Source organism: Eleginops maclovinus, chromosome 5 (assembly GCF_036324505.1).
Source record: "Eleginops maclovinus isolate JMC-PN-2008 ecotype Puerto Natales chromosome 5, JC_Emac_rtc_rv5, whole genome shotgun sequence".
Lineage (NCBI taxonomy): Eukaryota > Metazoa > Chordata > Actinopteri > Perciformes > Eleginopidae > Eleginops > Eleginops maclovinus.
The window spans coordinates 24,228,633-24,255,270 of NC_086353.1; the positions used below are offsets into that span (position 1 = coordinate 24,228,633).

Consider the following 26,638-nt stretch of genomic DNA (forward strand, 5'->3'; position numbering starts at 1 on the left):
AACCTTTGAAAATGGTCGCTTGTAACTTTTTGCAGGTTTTGCATGCCTTATGATGCAGCCACTCATTCAATTTCCCTTATCTTTATTAGATATTCAGATACAGATCAAATGGTTAAACCAGGTTTCTAGGAGTTGGAAATGCTAGAAAAGTTAGAAATGTTGCACATGTTTACATAAATAGATTCTGCTGGGATACCTTGGGTCTTGCCATTCATGTGGATGTTACTTTGACATGACCAACTACTTAAAATTGTTGCAGACCAAGTACAGCCCTTCATGGGGACGGTAATTCCCTAATGGCAGTGGCCTCTCTGAGCAGGATAATGTGTCCTTCCACACGCAGAAATGGTACAGGAATAGTTTGAGGAACACAACAATGAGTTCAAGGTGTTGACCTGGCCTCCAAATTTCCCAGATCTCAATTAGGTCTGCAAATGGGGGGACCTACCCAATATTAGGTAGGTGGTCATAATGTTGTGGCTGATCAGTGTGTATATATATACAGTGGGGCAAAAAAGTATTTAGTCAGCCACCAATTGTGCAAGTTCTCCCATTTAAAAAGATGAGAGAGGCCTGAAATTTTTATCATAGGTATACCTCAACTATGAGAGACAGAATGAGAAAAAAAATCCAGGAAATCACATTGTAGGATTTTTAAAGAATTAATTTTCAAATGATTGTGGAAAATAAGTATTTGGTCAATAACAAAAGTTCATCTCAATACTTTGTTATATACCCTTTGTTGGCAATGACAGAGGTCAAACGTTTTCTGTAAGTCTTCACAAGGTTTTCACACACTGTTGCTGGTATTTTGGCCCATTCCTCCATGCAGATCTCCTCTAAAGCAGTGATGTTTTGGGGCTGTCGCTGGGCAACACAGACTTTCAACTCCCTCCAAAGATTTTCTATGGGGTTGAGATCTGGAGACTGGCTAGGCCACTCCAGGACCTTGAAATGCTTCTTACGAAGCCACTCCTTCGTTGCCCTGGCGGTGTGTTTGGGATCATTGTCATGCTGAAAGACCCAGCCACGCTTCATCTTCAGTGCCCTTGCTGATGGAAGGAGGTTTTCACTCAAAATCTCACGATACATGGCCCCATTCATTCTTTCCTTTACACGGGTCAGTCGTCCTGGTCCCTTTGCAGAAAAACAGCCCCAAAGCATGATGTTTCCACCCCCATGCTTCACAGTAGGTATGGTGTTCTTTGGATGCAACTCTGCATTCTTTCTCCTCCAAACACGACGAGTTGAGTTTTTACCAAAAAGTTCTATTTTGGTTTCATCTGACCATATGACATTCTCCCAATCCTCTTCTGGATCATCCAAATGCCCTCTAGCAAACTTCAGACGGGCCTGGACATGTACTGGCTTAAGCAGGGGGACACGTCTGGAACTGCAGGATTTAAGTCCCTGGCGGCGTAGTGTGTTACTGATGGTAGCCTCTGTTACTTTGGTCCCAGCTCTTTGCAGGTCATTCACTAGGTCCCCCCGTGTGGTTCTGGGATTTTTGCTCACCGTTCTGGTGATCATTTTGACCCCACGGGGTGAGATCTTGCGTGGAGCCCCAGATCGAGGGAGATTAGCAGTGGTCTTGTATGTCTTCCATTTTCTAATAATTGCTCCCACAGTTGATTTCTTCACACCAAACTGCTTACCTATTGCAGATTCAGTTTTCCCAGCCTGGTGCAGGTCTACAATTTTGTCTCTGGTCTCCTTTGACAGCTCTTTGGTCTTGGCCATAGTGGAGTTTGGAGTATGACTGTTTGAGGTTGTGGACAGGTGTCTTTTATACTGATAACGAGTTCAAAAAGGTGCCATTAATACAGGTAACGAGTGGAGGACAGAGGAGCCTCTTAAAGAAGAAGTTACAGGTCCGTGAGAGCCAGAAATCTTGCTTGTTTGTAGGTGACCAAATACTTATTTTACCAAGGAATTTACCAATTAATTCATTAAAAATCAGACAATGTGATTTCCTGGATTTTTTTTTCTCATTCTGTCTCTCATAGTTGAAGTGTACCTATGATAAAAATTACAGGCCTCTCTCATCTTTTTAAATGGGAGAACTTGCACAATTGGTGGCTGACTAAATACTTTTTTGCCCCACTGTATATATATATATACTTATATGTATATATATATATATTTATATATATACTTATATGTATATATATATATATATATATATATATATATATACATATAAGTATAAGTAAAGTAAGTGAACGAGTTCAAGTGTCTCGGGGTCATGTTCTCGAGTCGGGACAATGGAGCTTGAGATGGGCTGGAGAATCGGAGCAGCGGGACTGCAGTCGCTTTTCTGCACTGTTGTGAAAAAGAGAGAGCTGAGCCAGAAGGTTAAGCTCTCAATCTACCGGTCCATTTCCATTCCTACTTTCACCTGGTCATAAAGTGATGGTCATAAGCAAAAGGTTAGGGATAAGGTGAGAAATGGAGTCATCCGGGAGGGACTCGGAGTCGAACCGCTTTTCCATCGCGTAGAAAGGAGCCATTTGAGGAGTTTCAGGATTCCACTTGGCCGCTTCCTTCGGGAGGTGTGCCAGGCACATTCAGCTGGGAGGAGACAGAGGGGCTGAATAGGCACTAGAAGAGGGTTGTATTGATGGGATTTATATATGTTCATCGAAAGTAATTTAAAATGTTCTAATTGAGTCTTCAGACACTTTATGAGATTAAATATTTCTCTTAAATTTCACACGTTTTCTTCCCTGTTATTCCATCTTATCTTGTGATATATCCCGGGACCCCCAGGGAAGCCCTAAGGTTGGGAAAATCGAGTTTCTCTGTTGAGTCTTAAACCTCTAGAATCACTTTTGAGCTGTAATGCAAGTTTTTTGTAATCATGGATTTAGAAAGAAGAAAATACTCTCTACATATTTGTTAGACCTTACCAAACAAAACAAACATAACATCTATTTGTCTAAAAGAAAACATTTTTGATTCAAAAGGAGTGATTATCAAAAGTAGATCATTAGTATCCCATATTTCACAGTATGCAGCTTTTGTATCGGTCTCTAGTGGCTGAGAGTTCCCGTCCTGCCAGCGGATGTGAAATTAGCTGCATGAGGAAGACCACAGAGGCTGGAGTGCCCATTACTAATGACAGAGAAAACACGGATCGATATCTCCCTCATCCTCCTAATGTCTGTGATTACACGACTATAAGGGCCAGATTAAGGAAAGAGCACGACAGAGAAGATCATTAACAGAGGAAACTGCAGAAATGGAAGATGGGAGGAGCTGTCAAATTTGAAAAGCTCTCCATTTGAACTTCAAAACATACAGACATTAATGTTGCATTACATCACAGCGTCTGTGCAGAAACACTTTCTAAAATGATAGGACACAGGGATGATGACTCACCACAGTGAACGAGTCGGGCAGACAGAAGCAGGCCAGCTGATGAGAGGAAGCGCTCTGTGAGAGGAGACCTGACTAATCCCTCTCCTTGAGCTGTTTCATTTGTATCATTTGAAATAACAAAACATTTGAGTCTTTAAAGCAAAAGTGCTGTTTCAAATGTCTTCAATTACATTCTAATAAACAGGAAACACAGCATTGGGTGCAATTCCATCCAACTGTCTTCATCTGCATTTTAGATTGACATGTTTTAATGCTTGGCTGAGCAGGCTGAAGGTGGGTGTATGAATTAAAGCAAAAATATGACAATGTGCAATGGAACTAGGCTAAGCAAATAAACCATGACGTACAGACAGCATGTGACTCAAACACCCACTGAATCTTCACTGAAGTAACTAAAAATAGTGCCCCAAAAAATCTGCATACACAGATGCAGTCCTCACAAGATCTCTGTTCCGCCTGCTCTGAGCCTTCTGTTGAGCACATACTGTAGGCAAGTTGTATTTTATTGATGCCTTTACTGATAATACAACGTTACATATTTTGCCTTTTTGATGGTACAATAAATAGGACTTATAGGCAATATTAGACGTTTAAAAGAAGCCAAACGCTTTTAAACTGTGATATTCAGCATTAATATGTTATTAATAATAATACACAGCTTTTAAACTGTATTAAACATTTGAAATATTGTAGTACAGTGTGCACATCTTAACTTTACATTTTTATTTCTATATGAATATCTTAAATATGACATTTTTCTTATATATAAATATGATAATTATTATGTTATGTTTTATTTTTCTATTGCACACTCTTATATTTTCTTGCTTTCTTTCTTTTAGTTTTTATTTGATTGACCAAATGGAGCAGCTGTCACAAAACCCAATATCCTGATTGATTCTGATACAGATTGGTGGGGGGGGGGGGTAGACATCCAGCAAACGGCCTCGGGTTGAGTTGTGTATAGGTGTAATATTTTAGTCCAACCATAATGTTGATGACGTATTTGAATTGTTTAATAGAGAATAAAATTCAAGTTTGTACTCATTATTGTTTTTCCAAGCACTTCCTGGCCTGTAATTCAGGCTGTATCTCTGGAAGCTGTTGTCTGTTTGACCTGCAGGATCAGTATTTTATTTCAAATGGCTGAACATGTATGCAGGCCTTTGTAACCTTATTCAGTTTAAAGACATTTGTCTGGTTTGAATGCAGGTTTTTCCATGTATGTTTATATTTCACCTCCTCTCTTTTTTCCGTGTAATCTGTGGTCTTTATAGGTGCTACATTCATAATTCCAAAATATTATATACAAAGACAGCGGGGTTAGAAAAGCCACCCTATATATCTACGTCTCAAACAGAGACTCTATCTCATAACTCTTTTAATCCTCTTGAATCAGGAAGTTTTACAATGCTCATATTTTCATCTGCCCTGCCCCTGACTCCACCCTGACCCCTGTCCTCTTCACAGGGCAACTCGCTGCTCTTCCTGCCCAATGTTCTGAAGGTGTATCTGGAGAACGGGCAGACCAAGGCCTTTAAATTCGACCCCAGCACCACAGTCAAGGTACTTCCCCATGATACAGCCCACCATGTGATTTATTATTCACCATGGACACCTGACAGCTGTAGGGTTCAGCGATGAAGCCGAGGTTCACAATGTGCTTATGGAATGGAATAATATTCTCAGGTCAGAAACTGAAGCCAGTTCTCTTGATGTGATGTAGTGTCAGGGCTGCATTTAGATTTATACTCTCCTTCTGGCAGGAGGCTGCTAGTTGTTCCAAAGTGCAGGACTAAACCCTTTGGTGAGTCAGCGTTCAGCTCTAATGCTGCAACTAGCTTCCTGAGGATCTGAGAGCTACAGGAAGTGTTGAATGTAAACATAATACTTACCTAAAGGGGTTGTGGAATGTAACTAAGTACATTAACTTTAATACTGTATTTAAGGAAACATTGGATGTACTTCTACTTGACTTGCCACATTTTGTAGAAAAAGGTTGGACGTTTTACTAATTTGTGTACAGCTTTACTTACACATGTAGATTCTTAATACTAAATATAAATCAACTAATAAATTGTGTTGAATTATTAAACATATACAAGTTGAGGCAATAGGGACCACTGAAATGGGCCCTATTGCATAATGAGTTCTTTTAATGTTGGTACTTTGATGCTAATACTTTGATACTTGAGTTTTGAAGGCAGGACTAGAGAGTATTTCACACTATAGTATTGCTACATGACGTGAAGTGAATATCCAAGTACTTGAGAGAATTCCTTCTCTGCCTATTAGGGCTGCTCTATTGAAAAAAAAAATTGAAAATAATAAGTCCAAATATTGTGACTGATATTGCATTTGCAAAAGTTTTCTAATTATCATTAAAACGTATATTTAAAATGATCGTGATGTTTTCTGTATTGAATAAAGATGTTTTATTAAATCAGTAATATAGTATGCGTCTGAACATCCAGGCAGCTGCACAATCCTTAATTTATTAAAATATTTACACATATTTTATTACAAATATTGTGCCTCCTGGGTTGAATATTGCAATTTTGATTAGATTGTGATTGCTTGTTCAGCCTTATTACAGATTCAGCCCGGCCTTTGATTGACTTCAGAATATTGAAGTATTTAAAAATGTAAAAAATAAATAGTTACTTTATTAATGTAATGTAGTTTGTATTGTGTGCTGTTTTAAAACTGCAAATGTTATTGTACCTTTTATATAAATGTTATCATCATTTTTATTGTCTGCTGTGCTTTGATTTGTTAGTTATTAAATTGTTGTTTTCAAAGTTCTAGTGTTCTGACTGTATTTGTCATCTGTAAAGCACTTTAAACTGAACTAACCTGAATGAAAGATGCTATAGAAATAATTAATGTTTTTATTTTAATTATAAATAGATAACTGTATAGGTATTGGATCCAAAAGCTCAAAGGAATTAAATTATTCACCGTCAGATTTTCATCTGCATTCGATATAATGTATTTCCTTTGATTCGCCGACTACTTTGATTTCCATTCGCTTCATTGAGAATGCAAACATCCGCTCAGCTAAGCAATTATGTTTCCTGAAGTCTTAAAGTATTGTCTCTCAAGTCTCAATGTTCTCTGTGCGGCAGGACATTGTGATGACACTGAAGGAAAAGCTTTCTTTGAGCCGCATAGAACACTTCTCCCTGGTGCTGGAGCAGCAGCACAGCATCACCAAACTACTGCTGCTGCACGATGAGGAGAGGATACAGCAGGTACACACACACACACACACACACACACACACACACACACACACACACACACACACACCAATAACCAGTGTGTTACAAGTCTCCTTATATGTAAATCTAAATTTAATCAGCTGTTGGGTCTACTGAGGAAGTGCAGAGGCCCAAACATGGTCGGCCCTAGGGAATGTGTTGTGGCTACCCATATGATAGCTACAGCTACAGAGACCACTCCAAAACATATTTAATCTTTATCTCTACATGTTTTGCAGCCATTCCAGTGTACAATAAAAACATTTAAATAATTTCACATTTCTCAAAGAAATATCTATAAATAGTAAATCCAGAGAAAATGATAATGCTGTAGTGGTCTCTTAATTTTTCCAGAGCTGTATATAATTCCAAAGATATCTCTGTCTCTCTGTACATGTATTTACACCGGTTTGTATCCCATATTTTGCTATAGACATCATTTTCACAGCACAAATACTCTCTTGTTAAGCTTTTGGGCTTACAATAACCATATGCTTAAATATTCAGACTTATTAAACCACTGGAGAGCATACAGAGCATTTAACAATATAAAAATTGTTCTTTACAGATTAATGTTGTATTTACTGGCTGCTTCTCTCCTACCCAAGACTTTAAACACTGTTGTGAATAACACTGTACAATATATACTTTTAATGTTATATACTGGCTGCTAGTTCTCCACTTTATATATAATGCTGTTACTTATATTTAGACCTCGGATGTGTGTATATATGCCTGTTAGCCTACTTATTTTATTTGCCTTTCATCTAGACTGCCCTCTTTGCTGTGATTACTAAACCTCCCTGCGGTGGGAAACATAAAGGATTTCTTATATGTTGGGCAGAATACATAATACTGCTGACTCATAGTCTGCTGTAGCATGTGGCAGCACAGGTTTGTGATCTCAGAATCTGTGGCTGCTGCATGTGTGAGCATGTGTGTCAGGGTGTGTTGCTGTAAATAATAAAATTGAGGCGACAGGCACATTAATAGGAATACCTACATTTTAGAGCACTGAAAAGTTGAATAACCCCCACAGCATCAACCAAAGAAAGTCTCTGGATTCGAAGTGACAGGGGATCCTCTCGCCTTCATCTACAAAAATTCACTCAGAGACACATAACAGCCAAGACGCTTCTCAAATTGACAACAGAATCACACTTTAAGTCTACAAACCACAACAAAAAGATACAAAGATACTCACCCACTGTGGAAATGTGCAATAATACCAAAAATACAAACAATATACAAAGGGACAAAAAAACCTACAAAAGATCAAAACAGTTTTAAGACATAAAGAGCACAAAGAGACCTGTGTGTGTGTGTGTGTGTGTGTGTGTGTGTGTGTGTGTGTGTGTGTGTTCATGTTCAGGTCGTCCAGAAGAAAGAGGCCCATGACTACAGATGTCTGTTCCGTGTTTGTTTCTTGCCGAAAAGCCTCCACGCGCTGCTGCAGGAGGATCCCGCTGCCTTTGAGTACCTCTACCTGCAGGTAGATCTGCCTCCGTACAGTCTGGTTGCAGCCGAAACATTCCCCCGTGATGTAAATCAGCAGACTGAAAGGTCATATTTGAAATGTGCAGTTTTTTTATCGAGGCTCTCTACCTTTATTCCTGCTGTGTTCCCACAGTAAGGACTTTTTATACTGAGTTACTCCCCGATATTTCAGCTCACATCATGAGCAAAAAAGCAATTGCTGCCAATAACACAAACCAGTGAGATCTGTTCCTAAATAGGATGTTTGTTGTTCTCATCTTTTGTTCTGTTGTGACCGGTGTTGTGTGTCAGGGTGTGAACGATGTGCTGCAGGAGCGCTTTGCAATAGAGATGCGGTGTAACACGGCCCTGCGACTCGCCGCGCTGCACATCCAGGAGAGGCTGGCGAGCTGTGGACACTCGCAGAAGACCAACTTGAAGATGATCACGTGAGACAAACACACACTTTCACTATGTCGACTAAATAAAAGTATAATAAAACAGGATTGTACACCGCTTGTAGGGACTGCAGAGCAAAGTGTTGTTCCATGCCTTTTAGAGGGACAATAATAAATATTTATTAAAGACGTTTTATTGAACAGTCAAACAGTAACACACATTGTATAGTACAACTGCTTTTTGTGGCTTCAGAAATTCACTTGAAGTTTTCAAATGTATGCTCTCCACTGGTTTCCATTCCCACTTCCCAGCTCTCTCACACATCAGACCCTCTCATTGTGTGTGTCTGTGTTTGCTCTAGGAAGACGTGGGGCATAGAGAACTTTGTGTCATCCACCCTGTTGAGAAACATGCGAGAGAAGGACCTGAGGAAAGCCATCATGTACCATATGAAGAAGAGCCAATCACAGAACGACCCCAAGCAGAAGGGCCTATCAGTGGATCAGACTCGCATCAACTACCTGGAGGAGCTGTGTGAGCTCAAGTCATTCGGAGGGAAATCCTTCAGTGCCACCATGATGGTAGGGTTTACTATGTGCTGTTGGAATAAAGAAACAGAGAAACAGGAAAGGGAAATCAGTGGGTTTTATACTTTATTATAACATGATTTCTGAATTATTGACATGAAGTCTGAACATTTCCCGACTGTTAGCTAAAGGGTGGACAAAGCAGCTGACTCAGAGCGCCGCTGTGTTTGCGTTGTGTATAATGTGAACTACACAGGGTATATTATCTCCGCTGCTATCATACTGCGAGCACTATCTCTCGTTTATTAGATGTGCCGTTACTTACTGATGTCCAGTGGTCTCCAGTCAGCACAATACATAAAGTTTGTAATTCCTCCGCTGACTTGGTCTTTTCGCGTCTTGGTAAACATCTGCCCTGGAATTACACGAGGGCATCGGGTCAAACGTAGTAATGTGATTCGTTTGTCTCATTATTTTTCCTATGCGTTATGGTTTCCAAGTGAATCGCAACTGTTAACGTCCTAACATCAACAGCACTTTTTATTTATTTTTTGGTTGAAATGTGTTTTTTCATTTACAATTTTCCTTCTTTCTGTTCGACCACCCTTCCCCTGCTTCCCCCCAACACTCACAGCTTCAGGACAGGGAGTCCATGGTGACCTTGTTGGTGGGGGCCCGCTACGGCGTGAGTCAGGTGGTCAACCACAAACTGAGCATTCTGTCCACCCTCACAGAGTTCACCTGCATCACACGCATCGAGCTGCTGCCTGAGTCCGACAAGGTCAGCCTGGTCAAAATATACCTGCAGGACATCAAGGTGAGAGTCATTATATTTCAGATTACATTTCCCTGTATTGTGTTGGTGATTCAAAATCATGATACTTGTGTGAATACATCTCATTACTTTTTTGTGTGTGTTTTGTCCGGATCATTTTATGTTGTAATACCCGTTTTGGAGACAAGGGGCTGAAGTGCCCATCTTCGACATGTTGTAAATAGGATTAAAAGCATTCATACTTTCTTCCAGGTGTGTTCAAACACCTCCATGCGCTTTAATATACTAGTAAAATCATTTTTTCACAGGTTCCTTAGTCGTAAATATATCAGACTTAGATCAGCAGATGTTTTTATTCTCACTTGCATATTGGGGTTTCCATATGAATGACTGTAAACATTGTCAAAAAGCACTTTGGCTTTAAATGATCTGAATCAGTTTAACAAGCACTGCAGCAAAGGTGTGTTATGTTAGGTTGCATAGCAATTAGCATTACTTGTTCAGCCTATGTTGGTGAAGTTTACTCTCATGAATTAAACTACCTCTTTAATGGCTTCTAAAAACTGTGAATTAGCTTTCAGCTGTTCTTCTGTTTATCACTGTGATTTCCTACTTACAAATCTGTTGATATTGTTCTCCATACTACCTCATGGGAATGATTTGCAGAGAAGTGCCTTTTCATCAATATTTTTACCCTTTTGGAGACTACTGTACGCTAAGTGTTTTTCCACTGCTGAAGTTGTCTTTCCATTCCCCCTCTTCCCTCGTCCCCTCTCATATCGTCTCTTCTGCTTCCTCATTCAAAGCCCATCACGTTACTATTGGAGTCAGCGGCCGCCAAAGATATGTCCTGCCTCATAGCAGGGTACTGTCGAGTGTTTGTTGACCCCAATCTGAACATCTTCCCCTGGATACATGTGTCCAAGAAGCACCGAGTGTCTGCTGAGGAAGGTACACATTTACATTAAAGCACAGCCATAAAATGAATGCATCAGTATGATTTAAAAAAAAGAAATAGCAGAGCACTCGAACATCTCTGCCAAGGCCGTTTCTATAAGTGCACAATAATGTGCGTATCTGCCCATTGATTCGGATTCGTTCCAAATTTCAATGAGCTCTTTGTTGGCACATGCTTTACCCTTCCACCAAGTTTCATAAAATATAGTCATTTATTTTTGCTGTGATCCTGCTCTCCAACAGACAAACCAAACCAGCATATGATAATAACCGTTGCATGTTTTCATGTGGGTGTATGACAGGTTACGTGTCACGGTGTGGCAGCGACTCGGACTCCTCTTCAGACCTGGGCATGGATGCGCTGATCACCAAGGCATCACATGACGACAGGCCGCGCCATCGCATCAGATCCTCATCAGACCCAGATGGGAGAAAAAGAAAAGACAGAAACAGAAGGAGAAACAAAGACAGCAAAGAGAAAGGGGACAAAGCATGGGAGGAAAATAAAAAGCAAAAGGAAGAAAAGGATGCTGACACGGAAAAGGAGAAGTCTCCCTTGAGTAAAAACAGAGAGAGTAAGAATGAAGAGACAGAGCACAAAGAGGAGACAGAGAAGAGGCAGGAGGGTCCGCAAACACAGACCAAGATAAGAGAGAATGATTCTGGAGAACTACGGGAACACGTGGGACAAAAAAGCCGATGTGAGGAAGACGCTCGTGCAGCAGAGGAGCCTCAATCTGTATCAGAAGCATCTGATTCTCTAAACACAGACTCTCGTGTCATCACCAGCCCCTCCAGTGACTCCCTCGACGCTCTGGAGGAAGACGACCTAGTTTCATGTTCTTCCTCGTCCACCGTTCTCCCCAACGCTCCCTCACAAACACGCAACAGCCACCCTTCCCTTCAGCTCCACCACTACTCCCACAAGCAGGTTCATCCTCATCTCCTCGCCCCTCCACCGGCCCACGCCCATCCCCTCATCCTCCTCACGGCTAATGACAGACAGGGAGGGGGAGGGTGCAGGAGGTCCGGCAATGGCGCCGATTCCCAACTCCTCTCCCCCGTCCCCCCCCTCTCAGAGCCTTCACCGCATCCAAAAATGTCCGAGCAACCCCTGCTCCGACGACAGCTCCCTGTGTTTTGCGGAGCTCTCCCGCCTGGTGGACTTCCTGCCGAGCCCTCCGGAGGCCAGCGACGACGATGAAGAAGAGGAAGAAGAGTTGAGGAGGAGGAAGAGGAGAAAGATTAAGATGTTAAAAGAAACGGGGGAGTGTGTGAGAGGTGAAAGAGGAAGCGTTAACGCAGAGGGCAGTTTCAGAGAACACTCACCATCCCCCTCCCCGTCCTCCTCCAACCTGGAGTTTGTCTTCAACTTCGACCAAAGTGACGCTCGCTGCTACTACAAACTCTGCTCCAACATCACCCCCGACAGCGCCCGCAGCCTTCCCTGCCCCCCGGATAATAATGAGGGAGGAGATTGGGTGAAGGTGGAGGAAGATCCGGCCGAGGCGGTTTACCTTGAGCCCATCCCCATTCTTCAGCCCCCCCCGGGGTTTGGAGACAGCAGCTCTGAGGAGGAGTTCTTCGACGCCAGAGATGGCTTTACCTCACCTGTAGACCCAACCTTAGACGCCATGCCAAGAGGTGATTTACTTTTTATTATGAGGCTTTTAAAGCTCTGTAGAGTGCAGGAAACACAGGCTGCCTATACCGCCACCTGGTGGTTGACGTTTTACTACACTATAGTGACTATCATACAGTAAAGTCAATTAAGTCCCTGAAAAGCACACACTAGTAATACTGCACACCTACTCCACCAGGGACCTGGAAATGGTATGCTGACTATATACAAAGACAGTGGTTGGAAGTGACATTTACTCAAGCACTGTACTTAAACTAGATTGTTTGATACTTTAACTTGATTATTTACATTTTCTGCTACTTTCTACTTTTACTCCATTACATTTTAGAGACAAACACTTATTACTCAACTTACACATCGTTCTAGTTACTTTACAGGTTATGATTTCACAAACAATATATACAAAAGATTGTATCTATTTATTTAATTTAGATTTATCTGTACAAAAAGTCCTTCAAATAGGCTACACCTCACATTTAAATGCTGCCTATTGGATAAAGCTTCATCAATTGTATTTTAATAATATCATATATTTATATAAACACTTCTCTATACTTTAAACACATGATAATGACAATACCTTTTTGAGTGCTTGCCTATTATTAGAATCAGTATTTTTCCCCTTTGGTATTAGTTATTTTATTAAATAAAGATGTGTGTGTGTGTGTGTGTGTGTGTGTGTGTGTGTGTGTGTGTGTGTGTGTGTGTGTGTGTGTGTGTGTGTGTGTGTGTGTGTGTGTGTGTGTGTGTGGCTGTGTACACTGAGTGCTCAGATTACAGAGCTCAGTGCAATCATGCTCTCCTGCCAGAATCCATCAAACTGCCCAAAGATATGTTTTGGTCCAGTGGAAGAGAGTAATTAAATATCCTAGTTTAACTACTTTGCTCAAGCACACTTTGATGTACCGTACTCGTAATAGACTTGAGTATTCCCAATGTGTGCTTCGTTATAATTCTACTCCAGAAAATTGTTTTTTGTACCACTCTAATAAATACTTAAAATTGTGCAATTGGCCGATAAGCAGCTTAGAAACTTCAGAATAATATATTAATAATAATCTAAAATTCCCCTAAATTTTACTAAAAACTACTTTGAATGTCGCTTCGGTCATAAAGTCGGAATCTGGGATTGTTATACAAATGGGACTGTAGAGTCACCGGTTACTCTTCAGATGAGTGACAATGCAAGTTAGTGATGAATCTGAAGATGTTTCTCCCACATGTGACCCTTGATTTTAAAAAAAGAAGCCGTGTCATGATAAAACGTACCTCTGAATTCTTTGCTGTTTCTTCAAGGAGAGATACACCTCTCGACATTTCAGATGTTTTATTACAATAATAGTTCAGGGCCCACTGAGGTGCAATATCCAATTTCTCTCACAAAATAGACTTCAAAGTGCAAAAAGGATTACAAAGTTGTTCAACTACCCCCACATTACCATAGGGCAGCTTATGTGGCCTGCTTGGTGACACCCAGGCAGCCTCCGAATCAGTCCATGCAGCCTCTAAAGCTTAATAGCTTCAGTGTAATAATAAGTCAAGGATTTTTTTAATAATCTCCTCTTTTTCTTTGGATCTTGGCAGTTTGAAACAGAAGCTGTATAAGTGAATGAGACAATTATTTTTTTTAAAGTTGCCTCTCCCATCCCTTGTGGAAATGATATCCTTATCAAGAATCCATTACACTAGCAATGCTAATATTGCAATATCTTCTTAAATGTTTTTAAATGTGTCTATGTTGACCAATTAATTACAATCCAATAATGTGTGTAGGGGGGATGTCTTAATCATAACCTAAAATGGATATTTGTTTAAACACACAAGGAAATAAATGACTGAAGTTTAGCTTCAATACTTGTTTTCATAATAACAAATGTTGGCATTTTATTTATGTTTTATGAGCCCCTACAGCTAATGTTAACTGTTATGTTATTATATTTATTTCATACCCATTAAACCCATGAAAACATTTTCTTCAAACTACTGGCAATTCCCCACCAAAAACTATATGTCAGCAGATTACATTTGAAAACACCATCTACATCTACATGTGCCCCTTTGCTCATTTTTACTTAATATCTCACAGTCACATCATAATGTAACTCAATGCAACTTTAGCTCTTAGCTTCCTTATGGAGCCAAGCAGGACCTCCCTAGCAGCTGATAGCAGCCAACGTTTCTTTGTTCTCCTGCTCATATTTGGTGTTCACAATGAAGCTGCTAAGTGATTGTACATAATGACATAAAAAAGTCCTATTTCCCAAAACACATTTGATAGTTGTTGTTAAGGTCATTTGAATTAAAATATAGTATGTATTCTTCCTGCTTCTATGTATCGTACACAGAACAGATGAAAAATTAGTTTGAGTTGAAAACATAAAAAGCATATTTTTACTCCCTTGCAGATGTTTGCTCCGAGATGAAACTGGACTTCCACAGCACACTCAGCCTGAGTGACATCAGTGTCTCAGTGGCAGACAAAGAAGGAGAAGCAGAAGAAGATAGAAAAGACGTAGAGGAGGAAGGAGGAGGCATAGAAACATTGTTCCAGCTCAGAAAAAGATCCAGGAAGCGACGTTCCTTTGTGGAAACTGATTTTACCTCCACGGTGTCATTTCCGGAGCCAGATCCAGAAAAGCCAGACCCGGTCTTTAACAGGCTTCGTAACACCATGTTGGCAGATCCTAATGACGCACCGATGCTGAGTTTAGATCCTGAACCTTCAGAGCAAACGCAGATCCCCTGTCCTACTGTCTCCTCTTTGAATCACTCCGAAGGGGAACCCACTCAGCTTGAGTCAAAACCAATCCGGTCCAATCCCCGCTTGCATGGATGTAGCTCTCCTGCTGGCCTGGGGTCTCATGAGCAGAGTAGAGAGCCCTCGAGAAGCAGGAAACAGGAAATGGAGATGGAACCCGATGCAATGGAATCGAAATCGGTCACAGATCTGGTGAAGGCAGTGTCTCCTACGATTACCATTGTCCGCTGCCGGGGGGATCCAGGCGGGAAAGGGGAAAGGAAAGAAAAGGTGGAGATGGATAAGGGGAAAGACGAGGGAGAGGAAACATCAGTGGTGTCAGGGAATGGGCCGTTCACTAATCATATGTTTTTGCCAGAATACACTAAGGAGGAAGGTAAGGTGGAAGCAGAGAAGACAGGGGGGGTGAAAGGGTACTTAGCAAGTTCAGATAGACCACTTATAGGAGCTCGGAAGCAACCGGATGCCAACCTGCTGCCTACCTGTTTGGAAGGTGTAAATAAAATGAGTAGTAATGGCCTTTTTGGAGCACATGCGATTGCCCTAGAGCAAAACTCATATGAGGAACATATACTTAATGGTGTGTCTGAAAAGTCAAACCCTCATTCAAACTCACCCCCAGCCCCTCCTCCCACATCCCCTGTACCAGTTCTTCCCAAATCACAAAGTGACTACTTTGTGAGTGGAAAAGGCAGCATCAAAAACACGGGGTCCTCAACCCAAATGTTTTTATCTAATCCTGAGATGTCACTTGGCAAACAAGGTCCCAATGAAAAAGCACAACTATATTTAGACGTCACCACCAGTGTTAACGAGGACACCATCGGTGTTAGCACTCCTAGTGACAGCACCAATTCAGACAGTGTTTTTGATGATGATGAGGTGAGTAACTCCTTCACTTCTGGTTCAAGTCAAAACAACGATTCGGCTATAGCTACAAAGCATAGCATCCGTGCAAATGCGGTTAATGCTGGTAAAGGTGAGTCTCAAATTGCTATCATGTCTCCTACCAACACTGAAGCTCACTCAAGAATTAAATCTGGGAATTCTGATTATACTCGAGCCATTAGCTCCATCACTGCAAAGCTTGGAGCTGCAACAAGTGCCACATCTCCTACATTTAATGCAGGTGCCCGGTTGCAAAGCGAGGCTTTGTATGAAAGTGTTTTATGTTTGAATCAAATAGCAGACAAACCCAGTGATTGCTCTTTTCCAAGTCCTGAAAGTAAAGATAGTTTGGCTAGTCCTAGCTTAGCAAAAGCTGACACATTCCACAATCTCGCCAATGCGCCTCCTTCTCCCCCTCATTTCCTCTTCCAGACCTGTTCTCCAAGCTTCATGGGTCGCTTATCTTCCTCCACACTAAGAGGGAAGATTCAGAATTTGCCCCTTTATCTATCACGCTCCCAGGAATCCCTCCACCAAGTTGGGCTGGGGGATGTAGCTCAGAGTCCTGTTAAGGATAACAGTAGCGAAGGGATAACCATCAAAGTTACAGACGTTGACGACGTCACACAAACCATAGACTTTGATAGGGGAACTGCAGAATCCGTTGAGTCAGATGATTCAGATACAACGGTTACAGGATCCGATGTGGAAGGGGAGTCTTTTGTCAACACACAGTCAGAAAAAAGTTTGTCTCTTCTGTCAGAGGTGAAAGAAGTAAGCTCTCCGCTGCCTATTCAGACTGAGCCAAAACCCCGACACCAGAATCAGTTGCTGTACCAGAAACCTAACAAGAACACACCAGGACCAATAACGGAGCCTCCAGTCTCCATACTGAACAGCCTCCAAAAAGACACTTCAGGCCTAAAGATGGACACTCCTGGCCCTATAAAACATTCTCCAGAATCAAAGATAAAGGTCACAAGTCCAGATGAGGACATTCCCGGTTATAAAACGAACATAAATGATCAGTTGTGTTCTATACCCTCTCCAATAGTTGTGACCACACAGAATCTAAACGGACCAGGTCTCCCTTTTCATAGTCAGTCACAGAAAGTAGGACCGAGCAGTGGCGTCAGACCTTTGATGGGTCTTTGTAGAGCTCCAGAGCAGACTTCAGACTCACCAAAAACACTTTCTTCAGTCTGCAAGGTCTTTACCATCTGTGAGGATCCATCCCAGACAAAGAACCCAGTCGAGGTGGGGACCTCACAGGCCTTGAAGTCTCAGTTTGGCTGCAATTCTTTGCAAGAGTCTGTATGTGAGTCGGTTGTGGAAGGGTTGCAAGTGCCGCTGGATGCTTGTGGTTGCCCAACGTTGCCCTACACAAACTGCTTCGGCAGCGGGGACAGCTTTGACGAGGAGCTGACGGTCTACGAGTTCTCCTGCCGCACTCAGAGCAGCGGCGTGATGCAGACTTCCGGAGCAGGTCTTCCTCTCATCACCTCCCCACCCGTTCCCTCCTTTCTCTCCACCTCTTCCACCTTCTCTCCGTCCTTCCAGCGCTCCATCCTTTTCTCCACTGCTACCTCTGAGCTCAGCCCTCTCCTCTCACCATTGTCTGACGCCTCAGACAATTTCCAGTCTCAAACGCATAAGGACACCATCAGTAAGCTAGGCCAGCAGCGCTACCCAGAACCCCCGACAGGATTCCAAGTACTGCGCGTGGACGTGGATCAGCTCCTTACGATTCTGGAAAGCAGCGGCGCTGACCGTTCTATGGACAACCATGGAGGTCGCCACCTTAGAGACACCTGTCCAGCCCACTTTACAGAGAACAAGAGGGTGCTGCAGATAGAGGCAAGGCGGCTGATGTCAGGCTGCCAGAAGGTGGTGGGTATCGGACAGAGCCCAGAAGAGATGCTCCTTTCCCTGGCCACCAGTTTCCGGACCCTGGTTGAGTTGGCAGGTATATGCCTCTGGTTCTCTGGTTGTGAAAGGTGCGACCGGAGGAACGCGGAGGCGGTCGCAGGACTGGTGGACGTGGCTCGCTCGTTCAGAGACTTCTGTCTGGCTGCAGAGCGAGCCAGCAGCAAGCGCAGCTGCCAGGATCTGAGCACGAAGCTGCTAGCCAAACAGTGCACCGCGCTCACCGCCTCGGTCTTCTGCCTCACTCAGCTGTTCCGCACCCTCACTGCACTATGAGTGGAGCACGATCTCGGCAGTCTTTTGAAATGACCTTCAAGCTACCTGTGGGGGGCAACCTCAGGTACATGAGGTCACCAGTGAGTCCACAGCTGCTGCCGGAGTGGCCCCAGACAGTCAGGTTTAGGGCTGTGAGTTCAGGTGGCTTCAGTGTGTTCGTGTGCTACATGTGGTTGCTGACTGTCCTGTGCACCAACTGTGCAAACCAACCAGACCATCAACCAGACTGCAGGTTGGTGCAAGAAGCAAAAAGCAGAAACTGCTCACATTCCAGTATTGATTAAAACTGATGTACTTGAATGTATTCTATGCTATTGATTATGTTTATTTATTCATGTATTTATTTATTTCATGAGTTACTACAGTAAGCAAACAAGGAATGTAAAGACAAGGAAGGAAACTGGAAATGTTTACAGGCATGTCTTTGGATAGAGGTGAAATGGGCCTTTCATACACACACACACACACACACACACACACACACACACACACACACACACACACACACACACATACAATAATACACACAGGGAATTCATTCCATTCATACACGGGCCTTTTATATGACCATGATAAGATAAGAAACACTGCAGTTTACTGACCCTTATATATCTTTACATTCCCCAGCTGTCAGTGAGGACTCTGAATGTTACTGTTTACAAAACCAAAAAGTGAGAAATGTTTTGATTTTTAAATCCAACAAATCAAGCCTGAAGCTGTGTTTGCCATTTTATAAATCTAGTAGCAGAATGCTGATGTATGCAATTACTGACTTTATGAAGCACCAGTTTGGATGAGATACAGTCCTTTGCACATGCAATGTTTCGTCATTTTGTAGATATTTAGGATGATGAATGGAAGTGTAATACATTTGCTAGATTTCTGTTATTTATTTGTCAACACACTATCTCTCCACCTCTGTTTGAAACACTGAACCGTACAGTGCATGGTGATGTGGCTGTCAACCACCAGTGTTTTCCATACACTTGTTTCTTTTTCTTTCATTCTATTGGAGACTTACCGTGGTAGACATGGGCAAAAAACTAACATTAAAAATGGCTCAAAACAGTTCCATTAGCGGAAATGCGCTGCAGTGACAAAAACAATGCAATTAAAATGAACATCTTCATCAACTTGACAAAAGGTGAAAGAGCGGCATAAACGTAAAAAAATAAAAAATGCAGCAAATAAAAAACAGTGCAAGAAGCTCAAACTAAACAGGGACAGCACAAAGTGACGCACACAGCTGGGACCAGAGAGCTTGTTGACATCCGGGGATTATAAAATTGGCCTACTGACACCGGAATCTTACAGAACATGGAAGTTTTATTGATTTATTTTAACAATGTGATCACATGATTCCTTCTGATAATATTGCAGGTCTGCTGTAAGCTAGCTAGCTAACCTAGTCATTTCAATTACACTGACAAAACACTAACGTATAACACAGAGTAACATGGTTAACAGTGGTAGCTTTCAATCCCTGAAGTGTTACGACCCCAGCTGTGCGCGTCACTTTTTAGTGTGCCCGTTTCGGATGTGTTTTGAGCTTCTTGCCGCATTTTGTAAATGCTGCGTGTGTTTTGTCAAGTTGGTGAAGATCTATCTTCTTTCTTTCTTTTCTGTGTTTTTATATTTTCCTCGTTTTTAAACTGTCTCTCCGGGAGGTGAATTGTGCGGTTGCAGCGTGTTGGCCACTTTAGAGACCCGGTGACGCTTCCCAATGGATACTGAGGGCACGTTACATAGTTGTATAATCATTTAAAAAATCTTAAGTTCCAAGCTTTTTGATCACATAAAAACCTCTCTGTGAGCTCTGGGGACAGTCAGAAAGGATGATGTCCCTTACACTAAGTGCATTAATATTACAGATCTCCAAGTATAACTAATAGTGTGAAAGCAGTGACTAAATATGCAGTGCAGGATTACAGTATGTAGCATTGACTATTCATCTTCTCAATAACGCATTGAGTGGGAGGGTCTAAAAGATGCTCTATCAACTGACCCAATCATTGATTGACAGCCAGCCATTGGATTTCCTTGAACTCAACTTATTGGTCACTAAATCATGTACAACACTGTAAAGCTTATTGTAGATAGGCTGTGGAATTAAAGCATTTTCACTTGGAATGTTTGTGAAAACAAAAAAAGGGATGACGCACACTGGACCTGCATGTTCACTGGAGAAATTAAAGTTATCAGAAATAATTTCACCAATGCAGCGCTGGGAACACTATTGATTGCAAACAGTGTTTCTCTATATTTATAATGGCAACTGAAACACTATTCGTTAACCTGTCATGTTTTTGTTCTTGTGGTTGCGACAGAATATAATGTCCTCTATTTTATTCCCAATTATGATCTCCATGAGAAAATTGGCCCAAAAACGAATGATGGAAAAACGTTTTTTAATCTGTGCTCACGAAGCATGCTGTTTTATCAGGGATTTTATCTGTGAATGACTGATTACTGTCGTCTGCTCCTGCTTTGTAATGCTCAACTCCCACTATTAAACAATGTCAAGATTTCCTGTATGATTCTTTCATTGCTCACACATTTATAACTTCTGTGCTAAGTCAAAAAATATATACAAGTATTTTGTTTTAGTACATGGCATACATGGCATGCAACGTTGAACTTGAGCCAGTAAAGCTTCCTGTTCAGGACAAGACTCCCTAAAGTTGGTGCAAATGTAGGGTTAGGGTTCATGTTTAACCATTTATACATCAATAACACAACATTTTGCATATTATGGATTTTGCTAAAACTATAGGATAGGCAGAAAATGGAACCCAATAAATGACATAGGAATAAATAAATGACTGTAGTGTTGTAATTTGTTAGAACATACAATGTAGCCTCTTGAATATATCACTATGTTGATTCTAAATACGTCTAACAAATATATATTTGTTAATTTAATAGTTTTATTTAGTACAGATGTTACTTACACAGCCAGCCAGATCTTTCCAAACTACAAAATACATTCTTAATTTAAAAATGAAAAGCACATACATTTTGATCAAAAACAGGACTACAAATAATATTTTATGACAATTCTAGTAGCACATAGTTCATATTATATACAATTAATATATTTCTTAAATGATGACCCAGTTAAACAACATTATTGCTATTGCTTAACCCATTCTGCACCATTAGCATTTTGCAAAATCTCCCAACCTGGAAGTACCTGAGTCACTCTCACCAGTTTGAAAGAGACGCCCATGGAAAAACTGTCCACATGTTCAGAACATGAACAGTTTATCTTTTAAACTTATATGAAGGTATGTGAGCAGCCTGTCAATCATTTGCCACTATCTCGTTAGAGATTTCTGAGTCATTTCCAGAATGCATGCTGCACCGCAGGGCCTCATGTGATCATATCGCTGGGGCTGCCCCTCTTGCACTAAATTCAGAACATGATGTAACTGTGTTACATCCTTGTTATCGTCTTTGATGACGCGATGGTGTCATTAAGATAAACATAATCCACGTTGGTCCACAGGTCTTTGAGATTGTGATGCCTGTGCAAAAAAATTGCCTATAGAGTCGTCTCATATCATATCTGCCATTTGCATCTTTCTCATTTGATCTCAGTGTATTGAGAGTATTGGATGTGTTTTGCTGTCAATAACTTTTGCAGTACTGTCAATTCCAAGGCTTTGAACATGCACACACACATTTTTACAGGGTTTTTATTTGTTTGTTATTGCACTAATAAGACACATGTTATGTTGAAGGGAATATACAGTAGTTCACAACAAAAACAAAGGCAAAGACTGTATCAACTATACCATGGAAAGTGCACTCAGTGATGATGTCAGCAATGTTGACTAAAAACAAAAGGGTAAGAGAAGAAGAAGACTTTTGCAAAAACACTTTATTACATGTTCAACAAATGTACATTTACTTCAAATAAAGTGCTTTATTGTACAATAAAATCAATACAGTTTAAAAAATATGTCTTAAAAACTTGAGTAAAGTGCAAATCCTTGTTGACAACGGAGCATACAATGTCTTTATAACACCAACGTTGTTTGAAAACTTCCAAGTCCCCGATATGTTTATAAAAACGATGCTCTAGCCAGAGTCTGGCTCTGATATTGCACAGCCAGATCACTTTTGCTTCTTGTCCCTTCCTGTTTTCCACTCTGTCTTTTTCTACTTAGGTAGATAGCCATTTTTGCTTTGAGAGGTAGTTTAGGAGCTGCCACTTTTCCTTGTCTTCCTGTATGGAGCCCCCATGATAAACACGCTCTCGGTAAAAGCTATACTAAAAAGACTAAAAACCAATGTTAAAAGAGAAAAGAAACCCGTGAGTGTCTGGCACTCTGTAAAAACATGGAAAACAGTCTCTCTAAAACCACAAAATGGACAGTTGTTACTAACAGCAGGATTAATGACGGAGATAAAAGAATTGGAGGTGATAGCACTGTGTAAAATTCTCCACTGGAGGTCGGCAGTACGTTTTTTTAGGGAGGTTTGTACAGAATCCTCCACTGTGGACACTGGTCCGTATCTGGCACCCAGTCAGGCCCTGTCCTTCAGTCCATTTTTGTTTATACTTTTGACAATGTTCATGTATATTGTCTTTTTGTCAGCTTTGTGTATGGTCATTTTTTCTGGGTTTGCAACTTTGAGCAGGGAGCCCGTCGGCTCTCCGAGCCCTGGGCTCAGGTATATCTCCGGGAAAGGGTCTGTTTTGGCTCTGCCCTGTTCGTAGCTCCTTAAAAGTCTCTGTTCCTCAGTGCAAAGGCTCCGGCTCCAGGTTGCAGGATGCTCTGGGCCACCCGGACAGAGTATAAACCCAGCAGAGAGCCCAAGGCCTGGGCATCACTCAGCTCCGGCCCCACTACATCCACCACCTGCTGAAGGCTCAGGGTGTCAGATCTGCGCAGCGCCACCGCCAGTCCTGGTGTCTCGCTGCTGCTAACGTCCAGCCTGGCTCCATGAATCAGAGGCTCTTTAACAACCAGTGCAGAGAGTCAGTCTTTGGACACCTTTTATGGTTAAAAAGGGCCCAAGACTTAACACCACCCTGATAAAAAGGAGGTAGCCCAATTAACTTTAGAATGGTTAAATGAGTTAAAAACAGAGCAGCATCCAGCCCCAGGTTACTCAAAAAAGCCTTTTCCTGATCTAAAGAAATCAGACCAGTATTAATGCCCAATGAGCTGGAGACCTCCAAAACATCTCGAATTAGGTGAATATTGTCCACCATGAACCTGCCGGGCACACAGTAGGTCTGGTCCCGTTGGATGACCTGCTCAATAGCTCTCCCCAGCCTGGTGGCCAAAGCCTTGGACAGAAGCTTGTAATCCACACACAGCAGAGACACAGGGCGCCAGTTTTTGATGTCCTGCAGGTTCCCTTTTTTGGGCAGCAGCGTGATCACCGGCTCTGCTGCAGGACATCGGCATAGAGCCAGAGGCCAGACTCTCATTAAAAACTTCTAAAAGATCATGTGACAAGATGTCCCAGTAGGCTTTAAAAAACTCTACCAAGAGGCCATCGATGCCAGGAGCCTGTCGTCCCTGCATGCCTTGCAGTGCGGCCTGCAACTCCTGCATCGTTAACGGCCCTGCGAGCTGTGAGTTGGCCTCCTCAGAGACCTGAGGTAGTTCTGCACAAAACTCCTCTGAGCGTTTCCTCCTCATTATACTCACTCGTGTAGAGGGTGGAATAAAAGCTCACAGCTCGCATCCTGATCTGGCTTGGCTCTGTCAATTCCTGCCCTGTGTCTGACAGCAGTGAGTGGATTACCCGCCTCTGTCCATTCTTTTTCTCCAGGCCGAAGAACAAACTAGTGGGAGCATCCATCTCACTTATGCTTAAAAACCGGGACTTGACCAGTGCACCCTGAACTTTAACGTCCAGCAGGCTGGCTAGAGCCATTTTTTTTCTTTGAGGATTTCAATATATCCTCGATCTCCTGTGGACTCGCTTATTGTTTTCTAGTTCCACTATATCACTCTCCATGTCTTTCACAAATCTGATTATGTCCTGTGTGACATTGAGGGTGTGCTGTTGACAGAGCATTCTTATGCTGCGTTCCAGTTGAACTGGGAAGTGGGAGTATCCGACTTCCCAGTCGGAAATTTCAACTGGAACGCCCCCTCAGGTCAGACTTCCTACTCGGAAACTCGGAGATACCTCGCCATACCCCAGTTCAACTTTCAATTTGCACACAACATGGCTGCTGTGGACTTTTCAAACATTAGTTAATAGTTTATGTGTGACTAACTTCTGAGCATGAAGAGGCACTGTTGTGTTTCAATTTGTTATACAAATAAATAATAAATATAAGTAAATATATTTTTCTAGCAAATATATGAGTGAGTTTCTGAGCTCTATCGAGGCTGTGATGTTAACAATGTGCGTTCTCTTTTAAAGTCTATTTAGATATGAATGTGGCGATGTTCATGATCCCCAGAGGAGAGATCCATTCCCTGGTCCTTTGTACCAGAGGGAGACAGACCCCACCACATATTTCTTTGATCAGGATTTGACCACCATAATCAACATGGTTGAACATGGTGAGTTTCACAACCTAGCAGGTTATATGATGTTAATAATCATAATAGTAGAATAATTATGATGTTATTAATGCTGAGCATGCTAACATTTTTCTTTTATGTGCAATGTAGACAGCTGGAAGGAGAACTCAAATCCGGCCTCCAGCCCATCACCATCCCCCTGCCAGTAAATGAAGGCTCTAATAAGGATCAAACACTGTTCCTTATAGACTTGATGCGGCAGCACCTTATGGCCGAAGGCGAGGGCCTGCCAAGAACGCTGCAAGACCTGAACACGCGTCTAAAATCCTCAAGGGCAAATAAGAAGGTGCTTTGGAAGGAGATGGCAGCAAAGTTGGGCGACCATTTCCTGCAATCCTTCTGCCCTGACAAGGTGGCCAGGAAATGGAACACCCTGGTGGACGCCTACAAAAAGGTCAAGGACAACAACCGGACAACAGGGAAGGGAACCATGCGGTTCCAGTTTTAGGCCGGGATGGATGACCTCCTGGGAGAGCAGCATGATATCAACTTCCCTGTTGTTGGAACAGCAGCGGGGCTCGATGTGCGCAGGCCAAAGGCTTTGAACCAATCCGGCAGCAGCACAGCAGTGCCCACAGCCTCAGTCACACCCTCCACCCCACAAAGACAATCAGCAGCTCCCTCACCCACCACCCCCACCCCCGTAAACGCAAAAGGGTGGATGATGACCTCATGGGGTTCCTGCAAGTTTCGGAGGAAGCCGGTCGGCGTCGCCATGAAGAGACTTTGGCACAGCTCCAGTCTGCTCAGCAGGGGTTTGAGGCACTGATGACCCGATTGCTGGACAAGCTGTAGTCATTTTGACCTGCAAAACTATTTCTTTTTATACCAATGTACATTGTTTATACACTTTTACAGTTCCATTATAGTTGTAGTTTTTTTGAAACCTTTTTGTTATTGATGTTTATACACATTCTTTATATTTTGTGGTGCAATAACTGATTCTTTGTTTTAATAATAAACTGTTTTGATATGCTTCAGACTTTTTTCCTGATCATTTCACTGTGGGCTATGAATGACATTATGACCATCACCATAGTATCAACCCGGGTGTTCTGCAGATCTCGAAGATGCATCCACTTGCACTTCATCCTTCCGAAGGTTTGCTCAACGACAACCTTTCCACGGCTGATCTTGGAGTTCTGCAGCTGGTCTGCTTCAGTGAGAGCTCCATTGTCACGCTTAGGGGTGATGACAAATGGGATGGCCTGTCCAATGTACGCACTGTCTCCCAGTAGGCTGTGCTTGGCCATCTTTTCCTGCCATGTTGTGTAGAAGTTTGAGGCACTCAACATCCTGGCATCTTGGACCCTGCCTGGTGGTCCTGCGATAATGTCAAGGAATCGCTCCCTCTCATCCACAATCCCCTGAAGGAGGATGGAATAGAATGACTTGCGGTTCATGTAATCTCCTCCTCTTATGGGTGGCCTCTGTACCATGATGTGACACCCATCAATCACACCGATTACATCATTGAGGCCACAGAGGCGGTGGAAATCAGCAGCAGATGCAGCTTTCTCACAAGCATTTGGCCATGAGATGAAGGTTTTTCCCATTGTACACATGGTGTTGAGCACTTCTAGGATGATCCTGTGCACTGATGACTGTGAAACATCAAATTTGTCGGAAATCTCCCTGAAGCTGTTTTGGTTGGCCATGTACCACAGGTACATCAGCACCTTCTTTGTCGCGGGTAGTGGGGGTAGACCTTGACTATGTTCCTTTTGTATTCCGTTCTCCTGCAACTTCATCAGGAGATACTCAAACAGTGGCTTAGTGACTCTTAAATGGCGAGCAAAAGTGTAGTCAT

The 26,638-nt window shown here is 42.2% G+C and overlaps 1 protein-coding gene and 1 long non-coding RNA gene across 4 annotated transcripts in view; one reads left to right on the plus strand and one right to left on the minus strand.

Annotated features, from left to right (window-relative positions):
• LOC134864213 (FERM and PDZ domain-containing protein 1) overlaps positions 1 to 20,769 on the plus strand; it is a 47,623-nt gene extending 26,854 nt beyond the window's left edge. The window contains 10 exon segments of the mRNA XM_063883023.1: positions 4,852 to 4,947; positions 6,510 to 6,635; positions 8,017 to 8,136; positions 8,433 to 8,569; positions 8,881 to 9,100; positions 9,681 to 9,863; positions 10,628 to 10,772; positions 11,081 to 11,831; positions 11,833 to 12,422; positions 14,826 to 20,769. Of these exon segments, the coding sequence (XP_063739093.1) occupies positions 4,852 to 4,947; positions 6,510 to 6,635; positions 8,017 to 8,136; positions 8,433 to 8,569; positions 8,881 to 9,100; positions 9,681 to 9,863; positions 10,628 to 10,772; positions 11,081 to 11,831; positions 11,833 to 12,422; positions 14,826 to 18,268 (5,811 nt within the window). The 3' untranslated portion in view covers positions 18,269 to 20,769.
• On the minus strand, positions 8,768 to 12,403 carry LOC134864214 (uncharacterized). Of its 3 annotated transcripts, XR_010165802.1 has the most exons (6): positions 11,050 to 11,714; positions 10,516 to 10,760; positions 9,679 to 9,848; positions 9,372 to 9,461; positions 9,041 to 9,117; positions 8,768 to 8,917 (listed from the first exon to the last, which is right to left on the minus strand). It is a non-coding gene; the product is annotated as an uncharacterized LOC134864214 (long non-coding RNA). The 3 variants fall into 3 exon arrangements; XR_010165803.1 differs by lacking the exons at positions 10,516 to 10,760; positions 11,050 to 11,714 and adding an exon at positions 12,108 to 12,403; XR_010165801.1 differs by lacking the exon at positions 11,050 to 11,714 and having other exon boundaries at positions 10,516 to 10,887.
• Positions 20,770 to 26,638: the final 5,869 nt, after the last annotated feature.